Raw genomic sequence first — 25,752 nt, 5'->3', positions numbered from 1 at the left:
TTCTGCTGGAAATTCACAATGTACCCTGGCATATAAAATAAACTCTGAGAAGTCTTTAAATGAAGGAACATGACTAACTTTGTTTATTGCAGTATTTTTCAATCTCACAAAAGTTATCTCCATCTAACAATACGTTTGTGCTACCTTAGGAACAACACATTGCAGCTTTTGGAGGTTGGGAAAAACACGCTTTTTAATTTTGGGTACTGGTATTTCTTTCTGCCATTTTGTTATATTTACTCAAATTGTGAGATTAGTGGAGAGGAGAAAAAGATGGCTGTGGGTGTTTCAAATTATTGTTCATAAGAGATTAATACATTTATCATTAATATTATATACCTCTGTCTTTGCTGCATCTCAATAACATACTATCATTCTTTGTGAAACCAGTTATAGTGATTATAAAGTATATTTTTATAATAATGTAAACAAAATTAGCTTCAGGGAAATATAATTTTCATTATTCTGATTTATAACTAAAAGCGTTTATTTATAAAATTTAAAGAAAACCATTAATATAATTTAATAGTCACCATTCCAAATTACACAATATATTTGTAATAAAGAAAACTTGTCACAAAAAATAAATAATAATTGTTATTTTTAATGTATGTATGTTGTAATTCTATTCTACTAGTTTGACTTGGAACATATTAACAGTGAATCTTGGAGATATTTACACTTATGAGAAGTCCTTCTGTCTGAAAGAAAAAGAAAGCCTGTTTAATTTTTTTTTATTATTCTAAAGATTTTGATAAGTTTAAACAGTTTTTCAGTGGATTCATACTTTCACATATAATGATGGCAATAGGTACTCACCGTGCACGATGAGAACATACTCCGCACTGCTTTGGCCAATGGTGTTTGTGGCTTCACATCGATATGTACCATTATCCGTTTTATTCAGGAAAAGAATGTTTAGCTCTCTACCACTCACAACCATTCGGTCAGGATCTGGTAATTCTCCGCCATCCTTTGTCCACAAAACAGGTTCTGGCCTATTGGATTGAAGCATGAATATAGATAGAAAAGAATAAGAAATGCTACATATTCTGTGAATTAAGTAAATCAAGCAATTTATAAAATTTTAACACCTGTTTTGTGCATAACCATTTCACTGAAGAGGTGAAATACCTTCTATAAAATACCAAAAGAACCATTACACACTCACTCAGAAGATTTGAAGATATAGAAAATATAATTTAATTCTATTCTGCTTAACTAAGCAGACATGTTTTAAGAAACTAATTTGTTGAGTCATTTCATTATAGGTGTCACTGGTATATAGCAGGTCTTGTGGCCCTGATCCAGCCACTAATGGCTCCTATTTGCTAATCTCTGGAGGACTATTATAGGGCTATTGGAGCAGATTTTCTTAGAGGTACGGGAATATCTTTGCACTTGGGCCACCATTGTGATACAGTGTTGTCTGAAACCACTTAAAGTTTCTCCCCCATCTCTCCTTCTTTCCTTATCACCCTAAAGGTTTCTCCTGACAGTTCTGTCTCCTGCACCCCCAGTTTTATTGAGATATAATGCTGGTGTGCACCTTATCTTAAGGTGCACAACAACATAAGGATTTGATATATGTACATATTACAAAATAATTACAATAAGTTCAGTTAACATTTATCACGTCATATAGTTATACATTTTTTGTGTGTGATGAGAATTTTTAAGATTTAATTTCTTAGCAACTTGCAAATACATAACACAGAATTGTTAACAAAAGTCACTCCATTGTACATTTTAGCCCCAGGACTTATTTATCCAACACTGGAAGTTTGCACCTTCTGACCCCATTCATCCACTTCCCCTATCTCCCCATCCACTTCTGGCCTCTTTTGTTCCACAATGTACTTGATGTCCTAGCAAGAGCATCTAAGCAGAAAAAACAAGTAAAAGGCATCTAAATCATAAAACAGAAAGTAAAGCTGTCTCTATTTGCAGGTGACATACTACATACAGAAAAACCTAAAAACACTCCAAAAAAAAAACAACCCAACAAAACAAAAACAACAACACAGAACTAATAAATGAATCCAGTAAAGTTGCAGAACATAAAAGCAATATACAAAAATCAATTACGTTTTTATACTATAACAAAAAACTATCAGAAATAGAATCAAAGAAAATATTCCCATTTACAATTGAATGAAAAAATAATGAAATACTTAGGAAAAAATTTAACCACAGAGGTGAAATACCTGCACAATAAAAACTATTAGACATTTGTGAAAGAAATAAAAGAGGACTGGAAATATATTCCATATTCATGGATTGGAAGAATTGATATTGTCAAAATTCACATACTACCCAAAACAATCTACATATTCAATGCGATCCCTATCAAAATTCCAATGGTACTTTTCAAAGAAACAAAACAAATAATTCTAATACTTGTATGGAAACACAAAAGCCCCTGAATAGTCAAGTAATTTTGTAAAAGAACAAAAAAGCTGGCAGTATCGCACTTTCTGGTTTCAAACTATGTTATAAAGCTATAGCGATGAAAACAATATGGTATTGGCATAAGTGCAGACATATTGATCAATGAAACATAATAGAGAACAAGGAAATAAACCTACACACATACAGTCAATTGATTTTTGACAAAAGAGCCAAGAATATATAATGGGGAAATAATCTCTTAAATGGTGTTGGGAAAACTGGACAGTCCCCTGCTAAAGAATGAAACTGGACCCCAATCTTTTTTTAAATTTTTTTTAATTAAATTTATTGGGGTGTAAATTGTTAGTAAATTTACATAGATTTCAGGTGTACAATTCTGTATTACATCATCTATAAATCCCATTGTGTGTTCACCACCCAGAGTCAGTTCTCCTTCCATCACCATATATTTGATTCCCCCTTACCCTCATCTCCCTCCCCCTACCCCCCTTACCCTCTCGTAACCACTAAACTACTGTCTGTGTCTATGAGTTTTTCTTTCTCATTTGTTTGTCTTGTTTTTTTGTTGTTTTTGGTTTATATACCACATATCAGTGAAATCATAGGGTTCTCTGCTTTTTCTGTCTGACTTATTTCACTTAGCATTATACTCTCAAGATCCATCCATATTGTCACAAATGCTCCTATATCATCTTTTTTGACCGCCGAATAGTATTCCATTGTGTATATATACTACAACTTCTTTATCCATTCATCTATCGAAGGATATTTTGGTTGTTTCCATGTCTTGGCCACCGTAAACAAAGCTGCAATGAACATTGGAGCACATGTGTCTTTATAGAGAAATGTTTTCAGATTTTTTGGGTAGATACCCAGGAGAGCGATTGCTGGGTCATATGGTAATTCTATTTGTAATTTTTTGAGGAAACTCCACACTGCCTTCCATAACGGCTGCACCAGTCAGCATTCCCACCAACAGTGTATCAGGGTTCGTTTTTCAACTGGACCCCAATCTTACACCATACACAAAAATTATCTTAAAATAAATTAAAAAGTGGAATGTAAGATTTGAAGTCACAAAACTCCTAAAAAAAAACATAGGCAGAAAGCTCCTTGACATAATCTTGGCAATGAATTTTTGGACTTGGCACCAAAAGTAAAGGCAACAAAACCAAAAATAAGTACGTGGGACTGTACATGTTACATGATGTTGACTTGACTCCTGGAGACCCTGTGAATGAGTGGTGTCCACAGTGTCCTGTCCTCACAGCCCTGCTCAGCTCCCGTAGACTCCTGCCTGTGGCTTCTTTCATGGAGTCACTCCATCTCATATTTGGTCTTTGTCTTTTCTTGCTGCCTTCTGTTTTCCCAGCATAATTGTCTTTCCCAAAGAACCCTGACTTCTCATGATGTGGCCGAAGTAGGACAGCTTCAGTTTTGTCATTTTTGCCTCCAGCAATGTTTCAGGCTTAATTTGCTCTACGACCCACTTGTCCATCTTTCTGGAGGTCCAGAATATCTTTAGCACTCTCCTCCAACTCCATATTTGAAATGAATTTTATTTTATTTTTTCCTTCAACCTTCTTCACTGTCCAACTTTGGCAACAATACATAGTAATAGGGAATATGAGTATTTGGATGATTGTAGCTTTGGTCTCAAATGACACATCTTTGCTCTTGATGATCTTCCCTAATTCTTCCATTGCTGTCCTTCTGACTCTCAGCCTTCTGTTGATTTCATGGTTGTAGTCTCCATTTGAGTTGATTACTGAACCAGAGTAAGCAAAATCTTTAACAATTTCAATATCTTCATTGTCTATCTTAAAGTTGAGTATTTATTCTGTAGTCATGATTTTTGTCTTCTTGATGTTCAAATGCAGTGCTGCTTTGGCACTTTATTCCTTCATTTTCATCAGAAGTTGTTTCAAATCATTGCTACTTTCTGCCAGCAAAATGGTGTCATCTGCATATTGCATGTCTTAATATTTTTGTCTACCAATTTTCACTCTTCTTTCCTGAGTCTAGTCCAGTTTTGTTTTTTTTTTTTTTGTGTGTGTGTGTGTGTGTATATGTTCTGCATACAGATTAAACAAATAGGGACATAAAATGCACACTGTTCTAACATCTTTGCTTATAGGAAGCCATCTGCCTCTCCATAGTCTGTTCTGAAAGTGGCTTCTTGTCCACAACACAGTTTCCAAACCAGGTGATCAGATGCTGCTGCACATTTTTTACTTTCAAAACAAACCATAGCTTCCCATGATCCACACAAAGGCCTCACTGAAGTCCATAAAACATAGACTAACCGTCTTCTGAAATTCTTTGGAGCACTCCAGTATCCAAATGTTCACAGTTAGATCTGAAATGCCTCTTACTTTTCGGAATCCTGCTGGAACATCCAGCATTTCTTGCTCCATATAAGGTAGAAGTCTTTATTGCATCACCTCGAACATCACTTTACTTGAAGGGGAAATTAGAACAAAGATCCTATAGTTACTACATTCCATGTCATCTCCTTTCTTGAAAATTGAGATGTATATTGAACATTTACAGTCTATAGGGCATTGTTTTTATTCCATATTTGTTGACATATTCTTGTTTGTTAGGATATTGACAGATTCAGTCTCTGTGACTTGAGACAATTCTATTAGTATTACATCTTCCTCCTGTGATTTATTTGTTCCCAATACTTTCAGGGAAGCTTTCACTTCAGTTTCTAGAATTAAAGGTTCTTCTTTATAGGAATCTTCTAAAAAGGTATTTGTTATTCTTTTGGTTAAATAATATACTTCCTTCTTGGCCATTCAGCATTCTTCGTCTAGGTTTGAATTTCTCTTTTATTTCTTGAATCTTCTGTTAGAGATCTCTTGTTTTTGGTATTCCAAAATGAAATACGAGATAGTGCTTAAAGAGGAGCCTCCCAGACTGGAAAGTATTCAAGCAGTTTACTGGGGAAGAGCAGATTACAAGTAGGAATAGCATTGTTCTCTTTTGTCTTCTTACATTGACCATTGTAATAGTTTTCTTTAACTCTCCATGATTGTCGTTGAAAAACTGCATTCAGGATTCTAACCCTGATTTTTTCATCTTTTACTTCTGCCTTTTGCCTGTCTTTAACAATCTGCCATGTTTCTCCTATCATCTATCTTGATTTTTCTTTCCTTTTACTTCTGGCATTGTCTTTTGTCATTTTTCCCTATAATAGTTCTAGTTTCAGTGCACAGTTCTTTTGGTTCTCAGTCAATTAAGTTCAACAGTGCATATCTGCTTTTTATATACACTTTAAATCCATCACGAATGTTATTTACATTATATTCTGACACTATGACTCTTTCAGTGCTCTTCTTCAGCTTTACTCTAATGTTTGATATTAACAGTTTGTGGTTAGTACCATAATCTGTTCCTGGTCTTGTTTTGGCAGAGAAAATACAGCTTCTTCATCTCTAGCTTCTGATTACGTAGTCCATTTGATTTCTATATTGATCACTTGGTTTTGTCCATATATATAGTTGTCTGTTATGTTATTTGAAGCATGTGTTTGTGATGGACAAGTTGCTGGTTTTGTAGAAATCCATAAGCCTATCTCCTGCTTCATTTCTGATCCCTACACCAAATTTTCTGAATACTTTGATTCTGCGTTATTTCCTACTTTTGCATTCCAATCATGTATCAGCATGTCTTATTTTGGTATGTGATATACTTATTCTTGGATACTTTTACACAAATTTTCAATTTCATTTTCTTCAGACTCTGTAGTTGGAGCATAGACTTGAATGATGGTTATGCTAACAGGTTTCTAATTGATATTATTTAGTCAGACTTTGCATTGTAGTTCCCACCTGCCTATTCTATATCTTGCCCCAGTAATAAAGCCACTCCATTTCTTTTAAGTTTGTAATTTCCAAATTACATTAGGAAATTATTTTCCAAGTAGAACACTTTGTAGTTGCTGATTAGAAATGTCCCGTTCCAGTCCATTTCAGTTTACTGACATCAAGCCCTAAAATATTTAGAAGTTCCATTTCTTGCTTTACAATGTTCAGTTTACCTTGGTTCATGTTTATTACATTCCATGTTCCAATTGAATGTGTTGCACAGCATAATATTTTCCTTCTGCCTTTGTGTATATCCAACGCTAAGCATCTTTCTGGCTCTGGTTTAGTTGTGTCATCAGGAACAATGCTATTCATGTTTGTTATTTGCTTTTCCCCAGTAACTGCTTGAGTACTTTCCAGTCTGGGAGTCTCATCTTTCAGCACTATCTCATATTTCACTTTGGACTACCTCATCTTAGGGTTTTCAAGGTAAAACAAAAGAAAAAAGAAAACAAAAATAATAAGAAAATAATAAGCAGCAGTGGTTAATCATTGCTTTTCGTTGTTTAGTGTGTGGGTCTAAACCACATGTGGGACTACATAAAAAAACAAAACAAAACAAACAAACAAACAAAAAACTTCTGCACAGAAAAAGAAACCAGTAACAAAATGAAAAAGCAACTTACAGATTGGGAGAAAATATTTATAAATCATATACCTGATAAGGGGTATACATGAATTCATATATCTTAATAACAACAAAATAAAATAAAATAAAAAAATGGGTAGAGGTACTGAAAAGATATTTTTCCAAAGAAGACATATAAATGGCCAATAAGGTACTCAACATCAGGGAAATCCAAATCAAAAACACAATGAGCTATCATCTAATACCTGTTACGATGACTATCACCCAAAATACAAGAAATTACAAGTGTTACGGAAGTGTGAAGAAAATGGAACACTTGTGCACAATTGGTAGGAATGTCAATTGTTGAAGCCACTATGGAAATCAGTATAGAGATTACTCAAAAAAGTTAAAAATAAAAGTATGACATGATCCAGCAATTCCACTTCTGGGTATTTATCCAAAGGAAATACAATCACTATCTCAAAAGGATATCTGCATCCCCATGTTCACTGCCGCATTATTTACTTATTCAAGACATAGAAACAATTGAGGTGTCTATCAATAGATGAATGGATAAGGAAAAATATTCCAAATAAAATAGATTATTATTCAGCCATAAAATATAAAGATATCCTGCCTTTTGAAACAACATGAATAAATCTAGAGGGCATTATACTAATAAGGCAAAGAAAGACAAATACTATATGATTTCACTTATATGTGGAATCTAAAGCAGACAAACAAACAATCCATTGAAATTGACTTCTCTTCAAATAAAATATTGCAAAGAATTCCCATTTCAAAACCTGCTTTAGAAAAGAAAGTATAAATGAATCATGGGATTTCTGCCTTTGAAGACTTCACAACGTTTTGTAATTATCAATGATAAGAATGGCTATTAGAAGAGATTTGGTCAAGATGGCACTGCGGGTAAATGCTGTGTTTATCTCCTCTCATGACCACATAAAAATTACAACTAAACTATAGAACAATCATTATTTATAATTGTCTGAAGTCTAGCTGAACTGAAGCCCTACAGCTAAGGACATACAGAAGAAGCCATCTTGAGACCTGTAGGAGGAGCAGAGAAATGGAACACCTCCTCACACTTGCATGTGACCATTAAAAAATCAGAGGGGTAGCTGAGCTGTGGAGGTCTCTCCCACCACCCACCCCCAAGAGTGAAGGGTCCTAGCCCCACACCAGGATCCCCAACCCAGGGTTTCAGTGCTGGGGAGAGAAGTCCCCATAACTGCTGGCTGTGAAAGCCAGCAAAGATTGTGGGTGAGTGAGATGGAGGGCAGCTGCACCCCTAGGCACTCCTCTTAAAAGGCCCCCACACAGACTTATGTAATCACTGAGGGACTCACTTGCTCTGAGCTGCAGTGCTGAAGCAGCAGCTCAAAAGGCTCCAGGAACATATGGGGAGGAAATGAATTTTCTGGCCTCATGACAAGTGTTGGAGGGGCAGCTTTCTCCCAGATGGTGGAGCTGGCAGAAGCCATTGTTCCTTTATTGAGCTCTCCCACTCACGGCATGGAGACACAGGAGACCACCATATCTGAATCTCCATCAAATTGGCTAACACTGTTTGTTTGCCCTAATTCTATGAGACCACACCACACCAAAGCTGCTTCCAATGGCTAATTTGTATAAATGGCCACCTTTGGCTGATGCTGTGGACTAGGGGTGTCCAAACTTTTTTCAACGTTTTTCACCAAGGGCCATATGCAGTGAAATACACAAACAGTCGAGCCAATCACTTGAGGTGAAATACATATTGCCTCACCTGGTTTATTTAAATAAACTAAATATATTTTTGAAATTTGCTGCAGGCCAATAAAAAATGGATTGCAGGCCACAGTTGGCCTGTGGGCTGCAGTTTGGATACCCCTGCTGTGGATTTTACAAAAATCTCTCACACATTTTCAAACCCACACAAATAGCATCTAGCTTTGGCATGTCTTATACCACTGGCTGAGCAGCCCTAAGCCCAGCAAAAGTGATAGCTGGACTGGTTTCATGGCTTGGACTCTCAAGGCACCTTCAAGCCCAGAGTGGGAAGCAGCCAACTGTGGATTGCTTTGTGTCTCATGCCAGGTGGCCCCAGAAAAGGCATAGGTTGCCACTGAACTTGGCCTGCATTTGGGCCCCTCCAAGGAGGCCCCTACACTGGCACACCCTGTAGCAAGTTTCAGACCTAGGTGGAGCATCATCCAGCTGCCTCCAAGGACAACATACACAAAGGGCACACTGAGCAGACACCTTAGTCCTGGTAAAGCGAATCCTGTTCTGTAGGGTCAGCCACTGCACAACACCTCCTCCACTGTAGTCACAACCAATCAGCCCAAGGATCAATCCCTCTTACTGATGTGCAAAGAGAAACCATGGCTGAACTAAAACAGGAGGGCACACATATCCTACACAAGGATATGTGTAGGAGTACTAGCTCAGGTAAGCAGGAATACTGTGCCACTGAGATCCACAGCACACCTACTGCAATCAGGCCACTCTCCTAAGACTGGGAGACATAGCAGCCCTGCCTAGTACATAGAAACAAACACAGGGAAGTACCCAAAATAGGGAGAAAAGAAACATGTCTTAAATAAAAGAACAGAACAAAGCTCCAGAAAATGAACACAACAAAATGGAGGCAAGCAATCTGCCAGACGCAGGCTTCAAAACTGGTTATAAGGATGCTCAATGAATTCAGGGAAAACTTTAAGAAAGACATAGAAAACATAAAAATGGAAGTAGAGAATATAAAAAATAACTGGTCAGAAATAAAGAACACAATAACTGAAATGAGGACTATTTTAGAGGGAATCGACAGTAGATGAAGCAGAGGTTCGAATAAGCAATTTAGAAGATAAGGTAGCAGAAAACACCCAAACTAATAGCAAAAAGGGAAAAGAATCCAAATAAATGAGGATAGTTTAAGGGGCTTCTGGGAAATACTATTTGTACCAATATCCGCATCATAGGGGTACCAGAAAGAGAAGAGAGAAAACAGGAATTGAAAGCCATTTGAATAAATGATGATGGAAACTTTCCCTAATGTGGCAAGAGAAATAAATACAAGCTGAGGAAACACAGAGAGTCCCAAACAAGATGAACCCAAGGAGAACCAAACCAAGACACATCATAATTAAAATGTCAAAGGTTAAAGACAAAGAAAGAATCTTAAAAGAAGCAAGAGAAAAGCACTTAATTACCTACAAAGAAACTCCCATAAGACTGTAAGCTGATTTCTCAACAGAAACTTTGCAGGCCAGAGGAGATGAGCAGGAAATATTCAAAGTGATGAAAAGCCAGGACCTACCACCAAGCTTACTCTACCCAGCAAAGTTATCATTTAGAATCAAAGGACAGATAAAGAGCTTCCCAGACAAGAACAAGTAAAGGAGTTCACTAACACCAAACCAAAATTACAAGGAATCTCAGAGGGACTTCTTTAAGATGAAAAAAAAAAAAACTTTCTAACATGCTTTCTGACATGGAGATCATGTTCCTAATTCTTCAATGACAAAATTTTCTAATTTGGACATGATTTTTTTGTATTATCTAAAATTATTTCAGAAAAAGCTTTAATTATTTGTTTATTTTGGTGAAAACACTGAAGATATGCTTTGTTATTATAAATGTAATTAGAATGTAATTAGAATATGTGTCTTCTTAAGTGATGCCTATGACTGTGACACCTTTTCTAAGACAAAGATTATATTTTTCTGACAAAATTTCATAAATGGAATACAGGTTGAGAACTAAATAATAATAAAAATTGGAAATAGTATCAAAAGAAGCAGATTGACAAAGTGCCGAAAGAACTACTGTGAGAGGACAATTTCATCAGGACTGTACCCATGAAATTTCTGAAATAGGATTCTGTGAACAAAATTAATAAAATAAGAAACTAGTTATCCAAAAATATTGGAAAATATAAAATTTATATTATCCAATTATACAGACAACTCACTTTCAAAGCAGCTTTTATGAAAGTCACACAATTAATACTGACGTCGCTTCATATAGCCCACATCTGCTAGTTGTTATTTGCATTTACTAATTCTTATTTTTAAACAGCCTGAAAAATCTTGTACCATTCCCTTCTTTTGAGAGACACACCGGGTACAATAAAAATATGACTTACTGCATATAAACTAAACGTTAGAAGTTGTGTCCTTTCTACATAACCACATAAGCCCAGAATTAAAATAAGTTTTATTAATGATAATTTGAATTTTTGAAAATTCATCCTTAATATCCTTTTCAGGTGAAGTATTTTATTATATTAAGAGGCAATACTTTCTTAATATAAGTTGGAATTTTTAAATATACACATATATAATTACATGCATGTATCCACACATTTTCATAAATTCAAAATTATAAACCCCAGATCCAAACTGTTGTAAGTTTTCTCTCCATGTATTCATAATCTTTCAGTCACATCTTAAATCATATGGCTCTGCAAAATATGTAATCACATTTAGATATATATAGTTTTAATTGTATGTATAAAAATGAATTAAAGATCTACGTAAATTATTCAAGTTGCCAGTCTGTATTGAAAAAATAACATTTGGTTTTTAAAGCTCTCTTTTTAGGAAATGATGAAAAAACACCTGCAAAGATGACTAACAGGAGATCATTGCAATATAAGTCACTGCTGTCACGGCACATTGCAGATTTCTTGATCCTACACTATATAATAAACCTTCAAGATGACAAAAAAAAAGTTAGCATTATAAAACGCAATTTTCACGAAATGGAGGTTAGAATTTATGCATCGTAGTTTGATGTCATCAAAATGGCGGCATGAGGTGAGCCTCTGGAAATCTCCCTTGGAATTTACAACAAATTGAAAAACTATAACTCCACAAAGGACTCCCTGCACAGCAGAAAAGCAAGACAAAGAGTCTCACTACTGAATTCTCCTAAAGGTGGACAAATTGTGTGAGCAGGGGAGGAGGGAAGAGAGAAGTGCAGAGATGGAGCTGCGCAGGCACAGGGCATAGACCTGGCTCAGTGCTCTGAGCTCGCTGCATCCTGGAACTACTACAGCTGCAGGAGAGGGAAGAACTCGGACTTCCAGTTCTTCTCCACTTATGGCCACGTATGGTTCTTCCAGTTCTTCTCCACTTATGGCCCACAGAGCTGAGGGGACAGCATATAACACGGCTGAACCCAATACTCATGACAGAGACCACAGAGAAAAGACTGAGGGAAGACGGCTGAAAACGGTGGTTTAAGGCCTCACTGCGACAGAGAATGGAAGCCTTAGGCACTGAGACTAGCCGCCTCTCCTTACCCTCACAGAGCTCGCCCCGCCTCCACCTGCCCATGCTAGAAGCAGAACAGTAGCAGTGTGAGATCAAAAGAACAGAATATTTGCAGTTCTGACAACTGTGGTCTGCAGACACAGATTCGCAGCCCATCTAGTTCCAGCAAAGTGGAGGGAGCTGTGAAAGAAGGACTGGCTGTGGTGGTGGTCACAGCCATTGCTCTGGGCCACCTCTCACAACTCACCCCGCCCCTGGCCCTACCTATCTGGGTGGATCCCTGAAGGAGTAAACAGAACTGCTGAAACACACAGGCTCTGAATCTGGTGCAAGATGAGCTTTGGAACTTCAAAATCTCTCTGCATCCCCACAGGGATGTGGTGTCCTATGACCCAGGTGAACTGTTAACAGAGGAGAAGCCTGCCTGTCAGGGTGTTTCCTCATTGTGTGAAAAGCTGGAATAGTGAAGAGAAAATATAACACTAGAGTGTGAGAGCAAAAAAAAGGCTGCAGTCAGAAGGAAAATAAAACATTCTACCAACACGTACTGGAAAACAAAAGAAAGACCTCTTCTTATCAACCTGTTGCAGAACCCACTCCTGTAGATGTCTAGGAAGAAAAAATAATAAATCATTAATTGCAATGAATAACCAAGGCAACAAGACAGGTCAGAAAGAAAGTGAAAGGTCTCCAGAAAATGAACTTAAAGATGTGGAAATATGTGACTTAAATCACAGAGAATTCAAGATTGCAGTTCTGAACAACTCAACGAGAGGCAAGAAAACACAGAAAGGCAGTTTAATGAACTCAGAAACACAATCAAAGAACAACATGAGCATTTTACAAAGGAGATTGAAATTCTAAAAAAAAACCAAATAGAATTTCTGGAGATTAAGAACTCAATAGAGGAAATTAAGAATGAAATAGCCAGTTTAGGTAGTAGAGTTGACCAGATGGACAAAAGAATCAGTGACATCAAAGATAGAAACCTGGAAATGACACGGAGAGAAGAAGAAAGAGACTTGAGACTTAAAAGAAATGAAAGAACTCTACAAGAACTTTCTGACTCCATCAGAAAGAGCAATATAAGAACAATGGGCATACCAGAAGGAGAAGAAAGACAGAAGGAAACAGAGAGTATATTCAAACAAATAGTCAATGAGAACTTCCCAAAGTTGTGGAAAGAACTGGATCCTCGAATCCAAGAAGCAAATAGAACACCTAATTACTTCAAGTCCAACAGGCCTTCTCCAAGACACGATGTATTGAAGCTGTCAAAAACCAATGACAAAGAAAGAAACCTCAAGGCAGCCAGGGAAAAGAGGACGGTAACCTACAAAGGAAAGCCCATTAGATTATCATCAGATTTCTCAGCAGAAACTCTATGAGAGAGAGATTCTGAATGCGAGAAATTATGAGCCAAGAATAATATATCCAGCAAAGATATCCTTTAGATATGATGGAGGAATACCTTTCCAGACCTTTCCAGACCTTTTCAGACATATAGAATATGACCTTTCCAGACATATCGAAGCTGAGGAAATTTTCTAATACACAACCTGCACTACAAGAAATACTAAAGGAGGCTATTCGACCACCATCAACAGGGGCAATTTGTGTCAACCAAAACATAAAAAGGGGGAGAGTAAAGGCCTGAACCGGAATATGGGAATGGAGAAAGTAAGCGGAATGAAGAAAATGGAATACTCTAAATATCAAACTTTCTTTTACATAAACTTAAGGGTAACCACTCAAAAAAAAAAAAAATCCAGAACTGAAATATATACTGTAATAAAAGAAGAAACAGAGAGAAACATCATAGAATACCACCACACAGAAATAATAGACAACAAAAAGACAAAGAAACAATGGAGACACAGCCTTACCAAAAAACTAAAGATAGAATGACAGGAAATCCTCACATATCAATAATCATCCTAAATGTAAATGGACTGAACTCACGAATAAAAACGCACAGAGTAGCAGATTGGATCAAAAAACTAAACCCAACCATATGCTGTCTCCAAGAGACACATCTCAACTATAAGGACAAGCATAGACTCAAAGTGAAAGGGTGGAAATTGACACTCCAAGCAAATGGTACCCAGAAAAAACCAGGTGTAGCCATAATGATATCAGATGAAACAGACTTCAGGGTGAAAAAGGTAACAAGAGACAAAGATGGACATTTCATAATGGTAAAGGGGAGATGATACAACAAGAAGACATAACAGTCATCAATATTTTTGCCCCCAATCAGGGAGCACCGAAATATAACAAGCAACTACTAACAGAACTAAAGGGAGAAATTGACCAAAACACAATTATACTAGGGGACCTAAATACTTCATTGACAGCTATGGATAGATCATCCCAACAGACAATAAATAACAAAATAGCAGCCCTAAATGAAACATTAGATGAAATGGACATAATTGACATACATAGAGCACTTCATCCTAAAACAGCAGACTATACATTTTTTTTCTAGTGTACATGGAACATTCTCAAGGATAGGTCATATATTGGGACATAAAACTAACCTCAGCAAATTTAAGAATATTGAAATCATACCAAGCATATTCTCTGATCACAAGGCTTTGAAATTGGATATCAACTGCAAAAAGAAAGCCGGAAACGAAACACGAAAAATACATGAAGATTAAACAACATACTTTTAAAGAATAATCAGGCCAAAGAAGAAATTAGAGGAAAGATCAAAGTATACATGGAAACAAATGAGAATGAAAATATATCCTACCAAAAGTTTTGGGGTGCAGCAAAAGCAGTTTTCAGACGGAAATTTATATCATCAAAGGCCTATCACAAGAAACAAGAAAAATCCTAAATAAATAACCTCACATTACACCTTAAAGAATTAGAAAAAGAATAACAAATGAAACCCAGGTTAGCAGAATGAAGGAAATAATAAAAAATCAGAGCAGAACTAAATGAAATAGAGAACAAAAAGACAATAGAAAAAAATTAACATGATAAAGAGCTGGTTCTTTGAAAAGATTAACAAAATTGACAAAACCTTTGCTAGACTTACTAAGATAAAACGAGAGAAGACACTAATTAACAAAATCAGAAATGAAAAAGGAGAAGTTATCACGGACACCACAGAAATACCAAGGACATCTAAGAATACTATGAAGGACTATATAGCACCAAATTCAATAACCTCGAGGAAATGGACAATTTCTTAGAAACATATAGCCTTCCAAGGCTGAACCATGAAGAACTGGAAAAATCTAAACAGACCGATCACCAGTAACAAAATTGAATCAGTCATCCAAACCTTCCCAAAAGCAAAAGTTCGTGACCAGAGGGCTTCACTAGTGAATTCTACCAAACCCCTCAAAGAGGATCTAACAGCAATACTGCTCAAATTCTTCCAAAAAATTGAAGAAGAGACAGTATTCCCTAACTCATTTTATGAGGCCAACATTACCCTGATACCAAAACCTGGTAAGGACAACACAAAAATTAAAAACTACAGACCTATATCTCTGATGAATACAGATGCTAAAATCCTAAACAAAATTCTAGCAAATCAAACACAACGATGAATTGAAAAGATTATTTATCATGACCAAGTGGGGTTCATCCCCGGGTCACAAGGATGGTTTAACATCCACAAATCCATCAATGTGATACATCACATAAATAAAATAAAGGACAAAAATCATATGATTATATCAGTTGATGTAGAAAAAGCATTTGACAAGTTACAACATCCATTTATGATTAAAACACTTAATAAAATAGGTATAGTAAGAAAATACCTTAATATAATAAAGGCCATATATGACAAACCCTTTTCTAATCTCACAATTAATGGTGAAAAACTGAAGCCCTTTGTTCTACATTCAGGAACACGACAGGGCTGTCCCCTATCACCTCGGTCTTTCAACATAGTGTTGGAAGTCCTTGCAAGAGCAATCAAGCAAGAGAAAGAAATAAAAGGCATCCAAATTGGGAATGAAGAAGTTAAATTATCACTCTTTGCAGATGACATGATGCTATATATAGAAAACCCTAAAGACTCCACCAAAAAGCTATTAGAAACAATCAACAAATAGAGTAAAGTTGCCGGCTACAAAATCAACGTACAAAAATCCCTTGCATTCCTATATACTAACAATGAAATCTCAGAAAAAGAAACAGAGAAAACAACTCCTTTTGCAACTGCAGCAAAAAGAATAAAATACCTAGGAATAAACTTAACCAAGGATGTGAAGGACCTATATGTTGAAAACTATAAGACATTTTTTAAAGAAATTGAAGAAAACACAAAGAAATGGAAAGACATTCCATGCTCATGGATTGGAAAAATCAACATATTTCAAATGGCCATATTACCCAAAGCCATATACAGATTTAATGCAATCCCCATCAAAATCCCAATGGCATTTTTTAAAGAAATAGAACAAAAAATCATCAGAATTGTTTGGAACCACAAAAGACCCCGAATAGCCAAAGCAATCTTAAGAAAAAAAGAACAATGCTGGAGGTATCACACTCCCTGACTTTAGCTTGTACTACAGGGCTACAATACTCAAAACAGCATGGTGTTGGCATTAAAACAGACACGTAGACCAATGGAATAGAATTGAGAACCCAGAAATAAAACCACATAAATATGGACAGATAATTTTTGACAAAGAAGCTAAAAACATACAATGGAGGAAAGACAGCCTCTTTGATAAATGGTGCTGGGAGAATTGGATAGCCACGTGCAAAAGAATGAAACTGGACTGCCATTTGTCACCATGTACCAAAATTAATTCAAAATGGATCAAAGACTTAAGCATAAGACCTGACACAATAAACTGCATAGAAGAAAACATAGGTACTAAACTTATGGACCTTGAGTTCAAAGAGCATTTTATGAATTTGACTCCAAAGGCAAGGGAAGTAAAAGCTGAAATAAATGAATGGGACTATATCAAACTTAAAAGTTTCTGCACAGCAAAAGAAATCATGAAGAGGCAACCAAGTAAATGGGAGAAGATTTTTGCAAACAGTGCCTCCAATAAGGGGCTAATATCCAAAATATACAAGGAACTCATGAAACTCAACAACAAAAAAACAAACAACCCAGTTGAAAAATGAGCAGAGGACCTGAAGAGACATTTCTCCAAAGAGGACATACCAATGGCAAATAGACATATGAAAAAATGCTCAACATCGTTAATCATCAGATAAATGCAAATGAAAACCACAATGAGATATCACCTCACCCCAGTCAGAATGGCTATCATCTACAAGACAAATAGTAACAAGTGTTTGAGAGGCTTTGGAGAAAAGGGAACCCTCATACACTGTTGGTGGGAATGCAGACTGGTGTAGCAGCTATGGAAGGCAGTGTGGAGGTTCATCAAAAAAATTACAAATAGAATTACCATATGAGCCAGCAATACGTCTCCTGGGTATCTATCCCCAAAATCTGAAAACATTTATCCATAAAGACACGTGTGCTCCAACGTTCATTACAGCTTTATTTACAGTGGCCCAGACATGGAAACAACCAAAATGTCCTTTGATAGATGAATGGACAAGAAGTTGTGGTATATATACACAAGTAAGAAAAGATGAAATAGCACCACTTGCAACAACAGGGATGGATTTTGAGATTAGTATGTTAAGCAAAGTCAGACAGAATAAGTTGAAAATCATATGATTTCATTGATATGTGGACATAAAACTGAAAGGAACAAAGGAACAAGACAAACAAATGAAGAAACAAAAACTCATAGACACAGACAATAGTTTAGTGGTTACCAGAAGGTAAGGTGGGGGCATGGTAGATGAGGATAAACGGGATCCAATACATGGTGATGGAGGGAGAACTGACTATGGGTGGTGAGCACACAATGTGATATACATAGATGATGTATTACTGAATTGTACACCTGAAATCTATGTAACTTTATTAACAGTTGTCACCCAAATAAACTTAAAAAAAAAAAAGAAAGTAACAATAGTTTATTCCTTTTATGTTGAGGAGATTTTCATATTTTGAATATATTGCAATTTATATATCCATTTTCCTGTTGTTAGAGATTTAGATTGTTTCCAGTGTTTGACTATTATGAATAAAGATACTTTTGACATTTAAAAAAAGATAAAGTTTATGCATAGATTAAAAATAACCTACACATATTCCAATTAGTACTTAAAATCTTCAAGCTTCTTAATTTCACCATGAAAAATATTAAGTGGTTTAGCAAGTCTGGATACAATTTGTGTTTCATCTTAATAAAGAGGGCCCCTAGGCTTTCTCTAATTGGAACCCAGAAATGATTGAGGTTCTTGCTGCAAATGAGTAACAATCTTCCCTGCTGTTCAGGCAACCAAAGGAGATCATTTAAAAAGCAGTTCCAGTCTAGAATTCCTCTGTGATAAGGCTGAAAAAGATAGGAGCTAGACACCAGGAGTAGCGGGACAGTGATAGAGCATCAGGCATGAGATAACACTGCTTAACTCCAGTGAGAACATTGATATAACCAGTCCAGAGTTCCTCCTTTAAAAGCCCAAGTAATTAGATGTTTAAAATAGTCCCCATAAGATGAAATTTGATTTATGTTTCTATTACCAAGTATATGGGGTTATTTTCCTATGCATCTACAGATGTTTTTGCAGCAGTTTCTCTCTGGAACAACAGAAAACAACAAGAACATATGAGTGAAAAAATAATGTGCTCGTGCATGTATTCTCTTGTATTCCAAGGCCTTTGAGAAGATTTTTTTATCTTAACAGATATTTTAAAAACTTTTTTTTACTCAGCATTTTTTTCTTGTACACACCTAATAAGAGATTCTCCAATATCTTTAACGACTCATTATTTATAAATTAGTGTTAGAAAAAATTGACACAACTTTCACAGAGTACCAGTGTATTTATTAATAATACCTTGAACCAGATACAAACTGGATTCCTAATTTCCACTGAAAGTTTTTAGTTAGTCTTTGGGGCATTTATTCTGTGAAGTTATGCCATAGTAACAGTCCCTCCCATTCTCCCAACCGTGTATGGGGCCACACACTCCCTAGGTATAGATGAGAGTAGAATCTTGCTGTGCCTTCATGGCTTTCATTCTCTTTTAGGCTCATGCCTGAGGAGAAGAATAAAGAATAAGCAGTTCAGTTATGGAAAAGTCAGTTCCATAATGTAGGTCTCTTTGGAAAATAATTCTTCTGGTGTCTTTGCAGAAATGGACAGGAGGAAAAGGTTTTCCAAAATTTGGGATGAATACACTCTCCAGTATCTTCCGTTTCCCAAATGGCTATATCCTCTTTGAGTTTCTTCATAAGCACAGTACATGTTGGGGTTTAATACTGAACTTAGTCTCATGAAAATTAAACTTATTTTTCCCAGATGAAAGGGAAAAAAATGTCACTGTGATAGCATACAAATAAACATCTTGTTCTGGCTCAAAGAAAAAAAGAAGCCGTATGCCGATAGACATGTCTTTCATTTCCTTTAATATAAGACAACGCAGGAACTTATGTTATAACTCAGTGCCTTATGTATTTATGCTTATGTGGCACATGGAAATGACTACTGTCTTTATTTCAGTTTAGAAATTCCCCAGGTGGCAGTGCATATGATTGAAGTTTTAATACCAGGGAGATGATTTTAAGCCTAATTTTACTCTAATGTGAAAGAAGATGTTAGCAGTTATATAAACACCTTGGATCCCTTTTTCTGTTTTAAGCTAAAACTTTTAAATTAAGAAATTATACTAAAAAATGTATACATAAAACTCTCAAGGTTTATGCTATCACATTTTTAGAGAAATAGAACGAGAAATGCAAATTAATTGATAAGTGAGTTTGAAATTGGGTTCCCATAGAAAAATTTAAGCTTTGGGGCTTCTGAGAATGAAGATTCATTGGGTAGATTGAGATTATGCCATAAATCACAAACCGAACATTGCCAACCAAGTGAGGAAAAAGAAAAGAATAAAAAAGAGGGTGAAAAACTAGAAGCTGGAGTTGCTTGCTCCTTTTCTAAATTTAAAATATAAATACAAAGCAAGTTCCTGGAGTAGCCTTTCTTAAAACTGTGAAACCAATTTAAAATATAATTTTGTAATGAGTCTGTTGGAAGGAAAGGATGTGTTTGCTAAACAGAAAAAAATAGGGATTTTTTGTGTATCTATTTATATATTGATCATTTCAAATTTAAAGGTACACAAAGGGTATTTTGTTATTGAGAATCAAAGGAGGCGTTTTTGAACCTATGGTTTGTAAATAATATTCTACATATATTCAGTCATATGCTTAATTATTGTTAAAATCTAAGCTCTTGGAGAGTACATCAAGCTGTGATTTTTTTCCCCCTCATGTTTGATTGTTGTGTAACTTAATGGTAATGCCATTTGTTTTCCTTTTATTCTTGATTTGATATCATACTTTTTATGGGAGCAATTCTTAAAACATCAGATAACTTACACTGTTTGCCAACCTAACTTTAAGTGTTTTACTTATTCCAATTTAAGTTCATTTTAAAACATAAGCAATGAAACATTTATGTGCCTGTCTTTATAGGTACAGTTTTCCTCAAGGGAAAACGAAAGTTCAGAAACATTAATAGTAGAGTGTCTTCGAATGAATCTTGATGCGCTTAATTACCAGAAAATGTTCTGAATTTATACTTATATCTCAAGACAGATAAGAGATCAATAAATAGTTTTTGTTGTTGTTAGTTAAAGTGTATATATTCTTGACTAGGAAGAAACTCAAAAGTTTATTTTATTATTAGCAAACAATTATCAATAAATAAATCTGTGCAAGTTTTAAACCAAGAATTATGAAGAACATAAGAAAAATAAAATAAGTATCTGTTCTCTGTTATATTATATTTTAGTAGTTTATATTAGATATGTTTTCAACCACAGCACTTGGCAGGACATGGTAAATATCACAAATGAGTTATAAAACATCATAAACATTAATCACACTTAATTAAAGACATTGCAACAGCCTTATAAAAGATATAACTTTTGATTAGTGTCTTTAATTATGATAGGATTTTCACTGGTAGAAATGAAAGTTGCCAACTCAAGGAGAGTCAGTAAATGGATGGATGCTGACGTTTGGCCTAGATTGTTGAATAGACACATTTAAATGTGGCGAATGCCAGGAAAACAGAGTACAGTTAATAGGTAAAATTGCTATGGGCTAAGATGAATTAGGAAAGAGTAAATTTAAAAGTACTTGAGATGATAATTGAGTTGAGGTAATAAAATCAAAAGCCAAGATGTAAGTTAGTATGATGGAATAGGACCAAAAATGCTTCCAAGTAGCTTTATCCATGACAAAGTCCATAGGACAAAACACTGAACATGCAAAAGTATCACTTTAGTATCAAACCACAAAACTAATAATTCCATTAATATGGAAGATAGAATGAAAAGTGCGGGAAAAATCCTGGGCCTGAAGAAGTGTATGAACAAAAGCAAAGAAATGGGAAAATTTTGGTTAGAGATGTGTGGGGAAAAAACAAAACAGAACAAAACAAAACAAAAAACCCTGTATATTTAAAATAGGCAATAAAGAGCCAGAGCAAAGAATCTAGACTTTCTTGAAAATTGATAATACTTTTTTATGGCTCTTACGTAGTGAGTATTCCTGATCAGAGTTTTGTTTAAATATACTGACGTGAAATATCTGAAAGAGGAAAATCAATGAAGAAACCATAGGCGAGTTTCTGAAGAGAGAAAACAAGGTTCTACATGAAGTTGGAGTAATACTAAAGGAAAACAAAGAATAGATAATAAAAGAGTTCTTAAGTAAATGACTTTTGGAGCCAGAAAACTTATGATGTTTAGGAAGAGAGATAAGAAACTCTATATAAAGTGTTCGGTTTGTATCATAGGAGCAATCTTGGTCCTAACAAAGGAGAAAATAACATGCAAAACCCACCAACCAGACAAACAAACCATAAACCAGCATGCAAACAAATTGAGATATAGCAGAAAGGGAAAGTTGATTATTTCATTTCAGGACATGCTGAATTCAAATGCTACAAGAAAATTAAGAAATACATCTCCATCCAGCAATAAGGGAATGATAAATTAGAAATCAGGGCAGAGGGCAGGATTGGAATTTTTTACAAAGAGAATTTGGAGACAAGCAAGTGTCCAAGCTCAAAAAAGAAAACAAAAGGAGCAGATTGCCGAATATCTTTTATTTTGTAGATGAGAAAAGAAAGGTAATTGTTGTGCAGGGTGTCATGCGGGGTCTCTGCTCCTGCTACTCACACAAGAATGCAGGATATGGTGAGGCCAAAAAGGAACACCCACAGAGCCATAGGTAGGCGAGTCATACTACTATATTCTCTCTGTAAGCTGGGTCCACACTGTCCGCAACCCGCCATCCTAACTGCAATCCGAGCTTGCCAGCTCAGCCACCATCTTCTTGCTAGTCCCATTTGCTGCTAGCGTAGCCTTGGCAGTTCTATTAGTGGCCAATGGCTCACTGGTTACAGCTGACGGCCAACTAGCCACAGCTGATGGCCATCCAATCACAGTTGAAGGCCATTTACTACCTGAGCCAGCACCTTTCCATGTGAGGCTGAGAGCCTAGAAACTGCACTCCTGGCTCTATCCCCACAGTAATGAAGTCCACGAGGTCTGAGAGAAGTTAAAAGAGAATGTCATATGAACAGGAAAGCATCTCTAAAAATTCATTCACCTAAATATTTACCTTATAACTCATCCAATTTCTTGACCTCTCAGTTCTCTGATATCCTTAAATCCAATAATTATTTTGTTAGCCCCACCTCAGCCACAATCACACACTAAACTTTGTCATTGTGGGGACAAAGCCCCAAAAAACAGTTTCCAGGCTCTCAGCTTCACATAGAAAGGTGCTGGCTCGGGTAGTAAATGGCCATCAACTGTGATCAGATGGCCAGCAGCTGTGGCTAGTTGGCCGTCAGCTGTAACCCGTAAGCCATTGGCCACTAATATGACAGCTGTGGCTACGTTAGCAGAAAAATGGGGGCTAGCAAGAAGATGGTGGCTGGCAAGCGCGGACTGCTGTTAGGCAGATTATGTAGATCCTACTTCCTGTGTCTCCAGCCCAGCCGCCAGCGAGAATATGTTGGTTTGACTCCCCTATCTATGGCTCCGTGGGTGTTCCTTTTTGACCTCACTGTGTCCTGCGTTATTATGGGGGGAGCGGGACCAGAGACCCCGCCGGACGCCCCGCATGACAGTCATCATCAGCATTACTTCACTACCTTAAAATTATCCATTTTTTGAATCACAACCTCTCATCTCTGGCTCACTCTTCTAGTATACATCATCAAAACCTGCAATCCTCACTAACGAACCTACCATTTATCTTTAGTCTTCAATACTCTCCAATTCCCCTCTTTAAGCAGTCTTACAATGGAATCTATTATTTTTTCTTTTCCTTACCCATTATGCTTATTTGGTTAATTTCTAGCCTGAATAAATCTAACGTTTCCATCTTCTTTGTGTCTTTATCAGAACATGAAGTGAAAATGAGGAGAGGGTAAATGGTTTGTTTTAAATACTGTTCTTGAAGTCATCATGCATGAGTGCACATTAAGAGCAATGACAAAGGAAATTTTAAGGCCAAAGTAAATCTCATTATTGCATCTTTGAGTATATCATGTTTTTTACAATGTTTTCTTTTTTTTTTTTAATCTGTAGGAATATGCCTCGTGCATTATCATAAACATTATTGGAATATATGATTAGCTCTATACATTTCTGCTTTCCATAACTTTAACGTGATATTTAAAATACATGTTTATGAAAAATCTAAATTTTGATACAGTTAGTGTCATCATTTGCTAATTGACTCTGCCCTAACATATCAAATATTTAGGTCTGGAATAGTGCAATAAATGCAGAGAAAAACAAAACAAAACAAAACAAAACAAAGGAGAAGCTTGAAGAAATTATTTAAATAAAGAAAATTCTTAAAACTTCTCTTTTAAATATGTAATTTTCCATTGTTTCAAGCCTGTTGCCGTTATTTGTGTTGGTTTATCAGATAAGTATACATTTGGGTATTTGTGTGTGTGACATAGAGTAAGACGGTTCCTTGGGTTTTTTCTTTTTTTCTCACACTGGTCTCCATTCCCTTCCACTTTTAGTGGTTTCTGGATCTGTTCTTCAATCTCTTGCTTTATCCCTGTAATTCTTATAGGTTAGTCTTTGCTCAGCATGGAAGTGTTATTTTCCATACCTGCACAATTATTCTTATGAAAAGCAAGGAATCTTTTTTCCCCCTTTCTATTGCAGTTTGAGAATCCCAGTGATTGCTGTTGAAAGGCTCAACAATGAAAGCCCCCTCTCAATATCATCACCAAATTCTTTCTAATAGACTCAAAAATGTTTAATGTAGTAATAAATGAAGTTAGTTTGAAGTGGAAAATTCAAGCCTACTTATTCTGTTAAATGACAAGTTAAAACTCTGAGTCTGAGCTTTCCTACTCATATAAATTCCTGAAATCAACTATTACACTAGTATAGTGTCAAGTAGGAGTAGTCTCATTACGTTGAAGGTCACGTTGAGATGGGACAATAGCAACGGTGTTAATAGACTTCTTCCATCCTGATTAATCTGAGAACAAGCTACTTGATTAAGACTTTTTAAGGCACTTCTTCCCTCCAAGTTTAGAACTTTGTAGACAAAACAGAAAAGAACCTATATGTAAGAGGTAAGTGCTCTATAGAAGACTTGAAAATAATGGCATTTTTTCAGAATGACTGTGAAATCCTGGTCCACCTATTACTGATAAGTAGTGTTCACTGATGATTACTTTGACCGTTTTAAGAAACAAAACAGTCATACTACAAACAGTATAATTTCAGCCAAGTTTTGACACACAAATAAAAGATTAACCCTAGAAAAGATAAGATTGCTATGAACCAGGATTGGCAGGTTTTAGCATTGAAGGGAAAACCTTCAAGATTGTGACAAATGCTTAAGCTAATCTTTCCAGGACTGTGTGGTAGGGCAAAAATATTATCCATGCCTTCTCTACACTTAACATTCATTTTCTTTAGTAAACACAGAATATTTATTCCTGGTTAAAAGATCAAGAAATCTTAAAAAACAAACAAACAAACAAACAAAAACATCCATTCTCTCATCCAAGCAATAATCCCCTCTGTGTTTGTAAAATAAGCTTAAAATCTCAATGCTATATTTAAAATGATCATTCTTAAGAAAATAATTTTTCAACTTACTTGAAACTTAGTAGCTCCTGAAAACCTCATTTGACTAAGCTAGACTTTAGAACATTTTCATGTTCTTTAAATGAAGAATTCATGAGTCTGAGTTTTTGAGAATCTGCCACTTTACCTGAGTGCATTATAAAGACAATTTGATTCCATATAAAATGTATCTACAAGTATCAGAATCAATCAGATGCCTGCAAACCATTCAGTTCCTGGGCATGTGTAATGATGGGGACTTACTGTCCAAGTAAGAGTTACTTTTCAATCCATTACTTCCACTATTGTAAAACAATGCTAATTAACCTTACAAGATCTAATACTTGTGTCACCATGATAGAATTGCTTCTGCTCCATAACTTGCTTCTTTTCTAATGTTGA

At 35.8% G+C, this 25,752-nt stretch overlaps 1 protein-coding gene across 4 annotated transcripts in view; it reads right to left on the bottom strand.

Annotated features, from left to right (window-relative positions):
• Window positions 1-25,752, bottom strand: part of CADM2 (cell adhesion molecule 2) — a 1,102,443-nt gene that overhangs the window by 91,796 nt on the left and 984,895 nt on the right. For all 4 annotated transcript variants that reach the window (XM_081076902.1, XM_081076903.1, XM_081076901.1 and 1 more), the window contains one exon: window positions 820-998. In XM_081076902.1, the coding sequence (XP_080933028.1) occupies window positions 820-998 (179 nt within the window). The remainder of the gene's footprint in view (window positions 1-819; window positions 999-25,752) is intronic.

Source organism: Rhinolophus hipposideros, assembly GCF_964194185.1.
Source record: "Rhinolophus hipposideros genome assembly, chromosome: 2".
NCBI classification, from domain to species: Eukaryota; Metazoa; Chordata; class Mammalia; order Chiroptera; family Rhinolophidae; genus Rhinolophus; species Rhinolophus hipposideros.
Note: the sequence above shows the minus strand (reverse complement) of the source record. Positions and strands in the feature narration are given on the sequence as shown.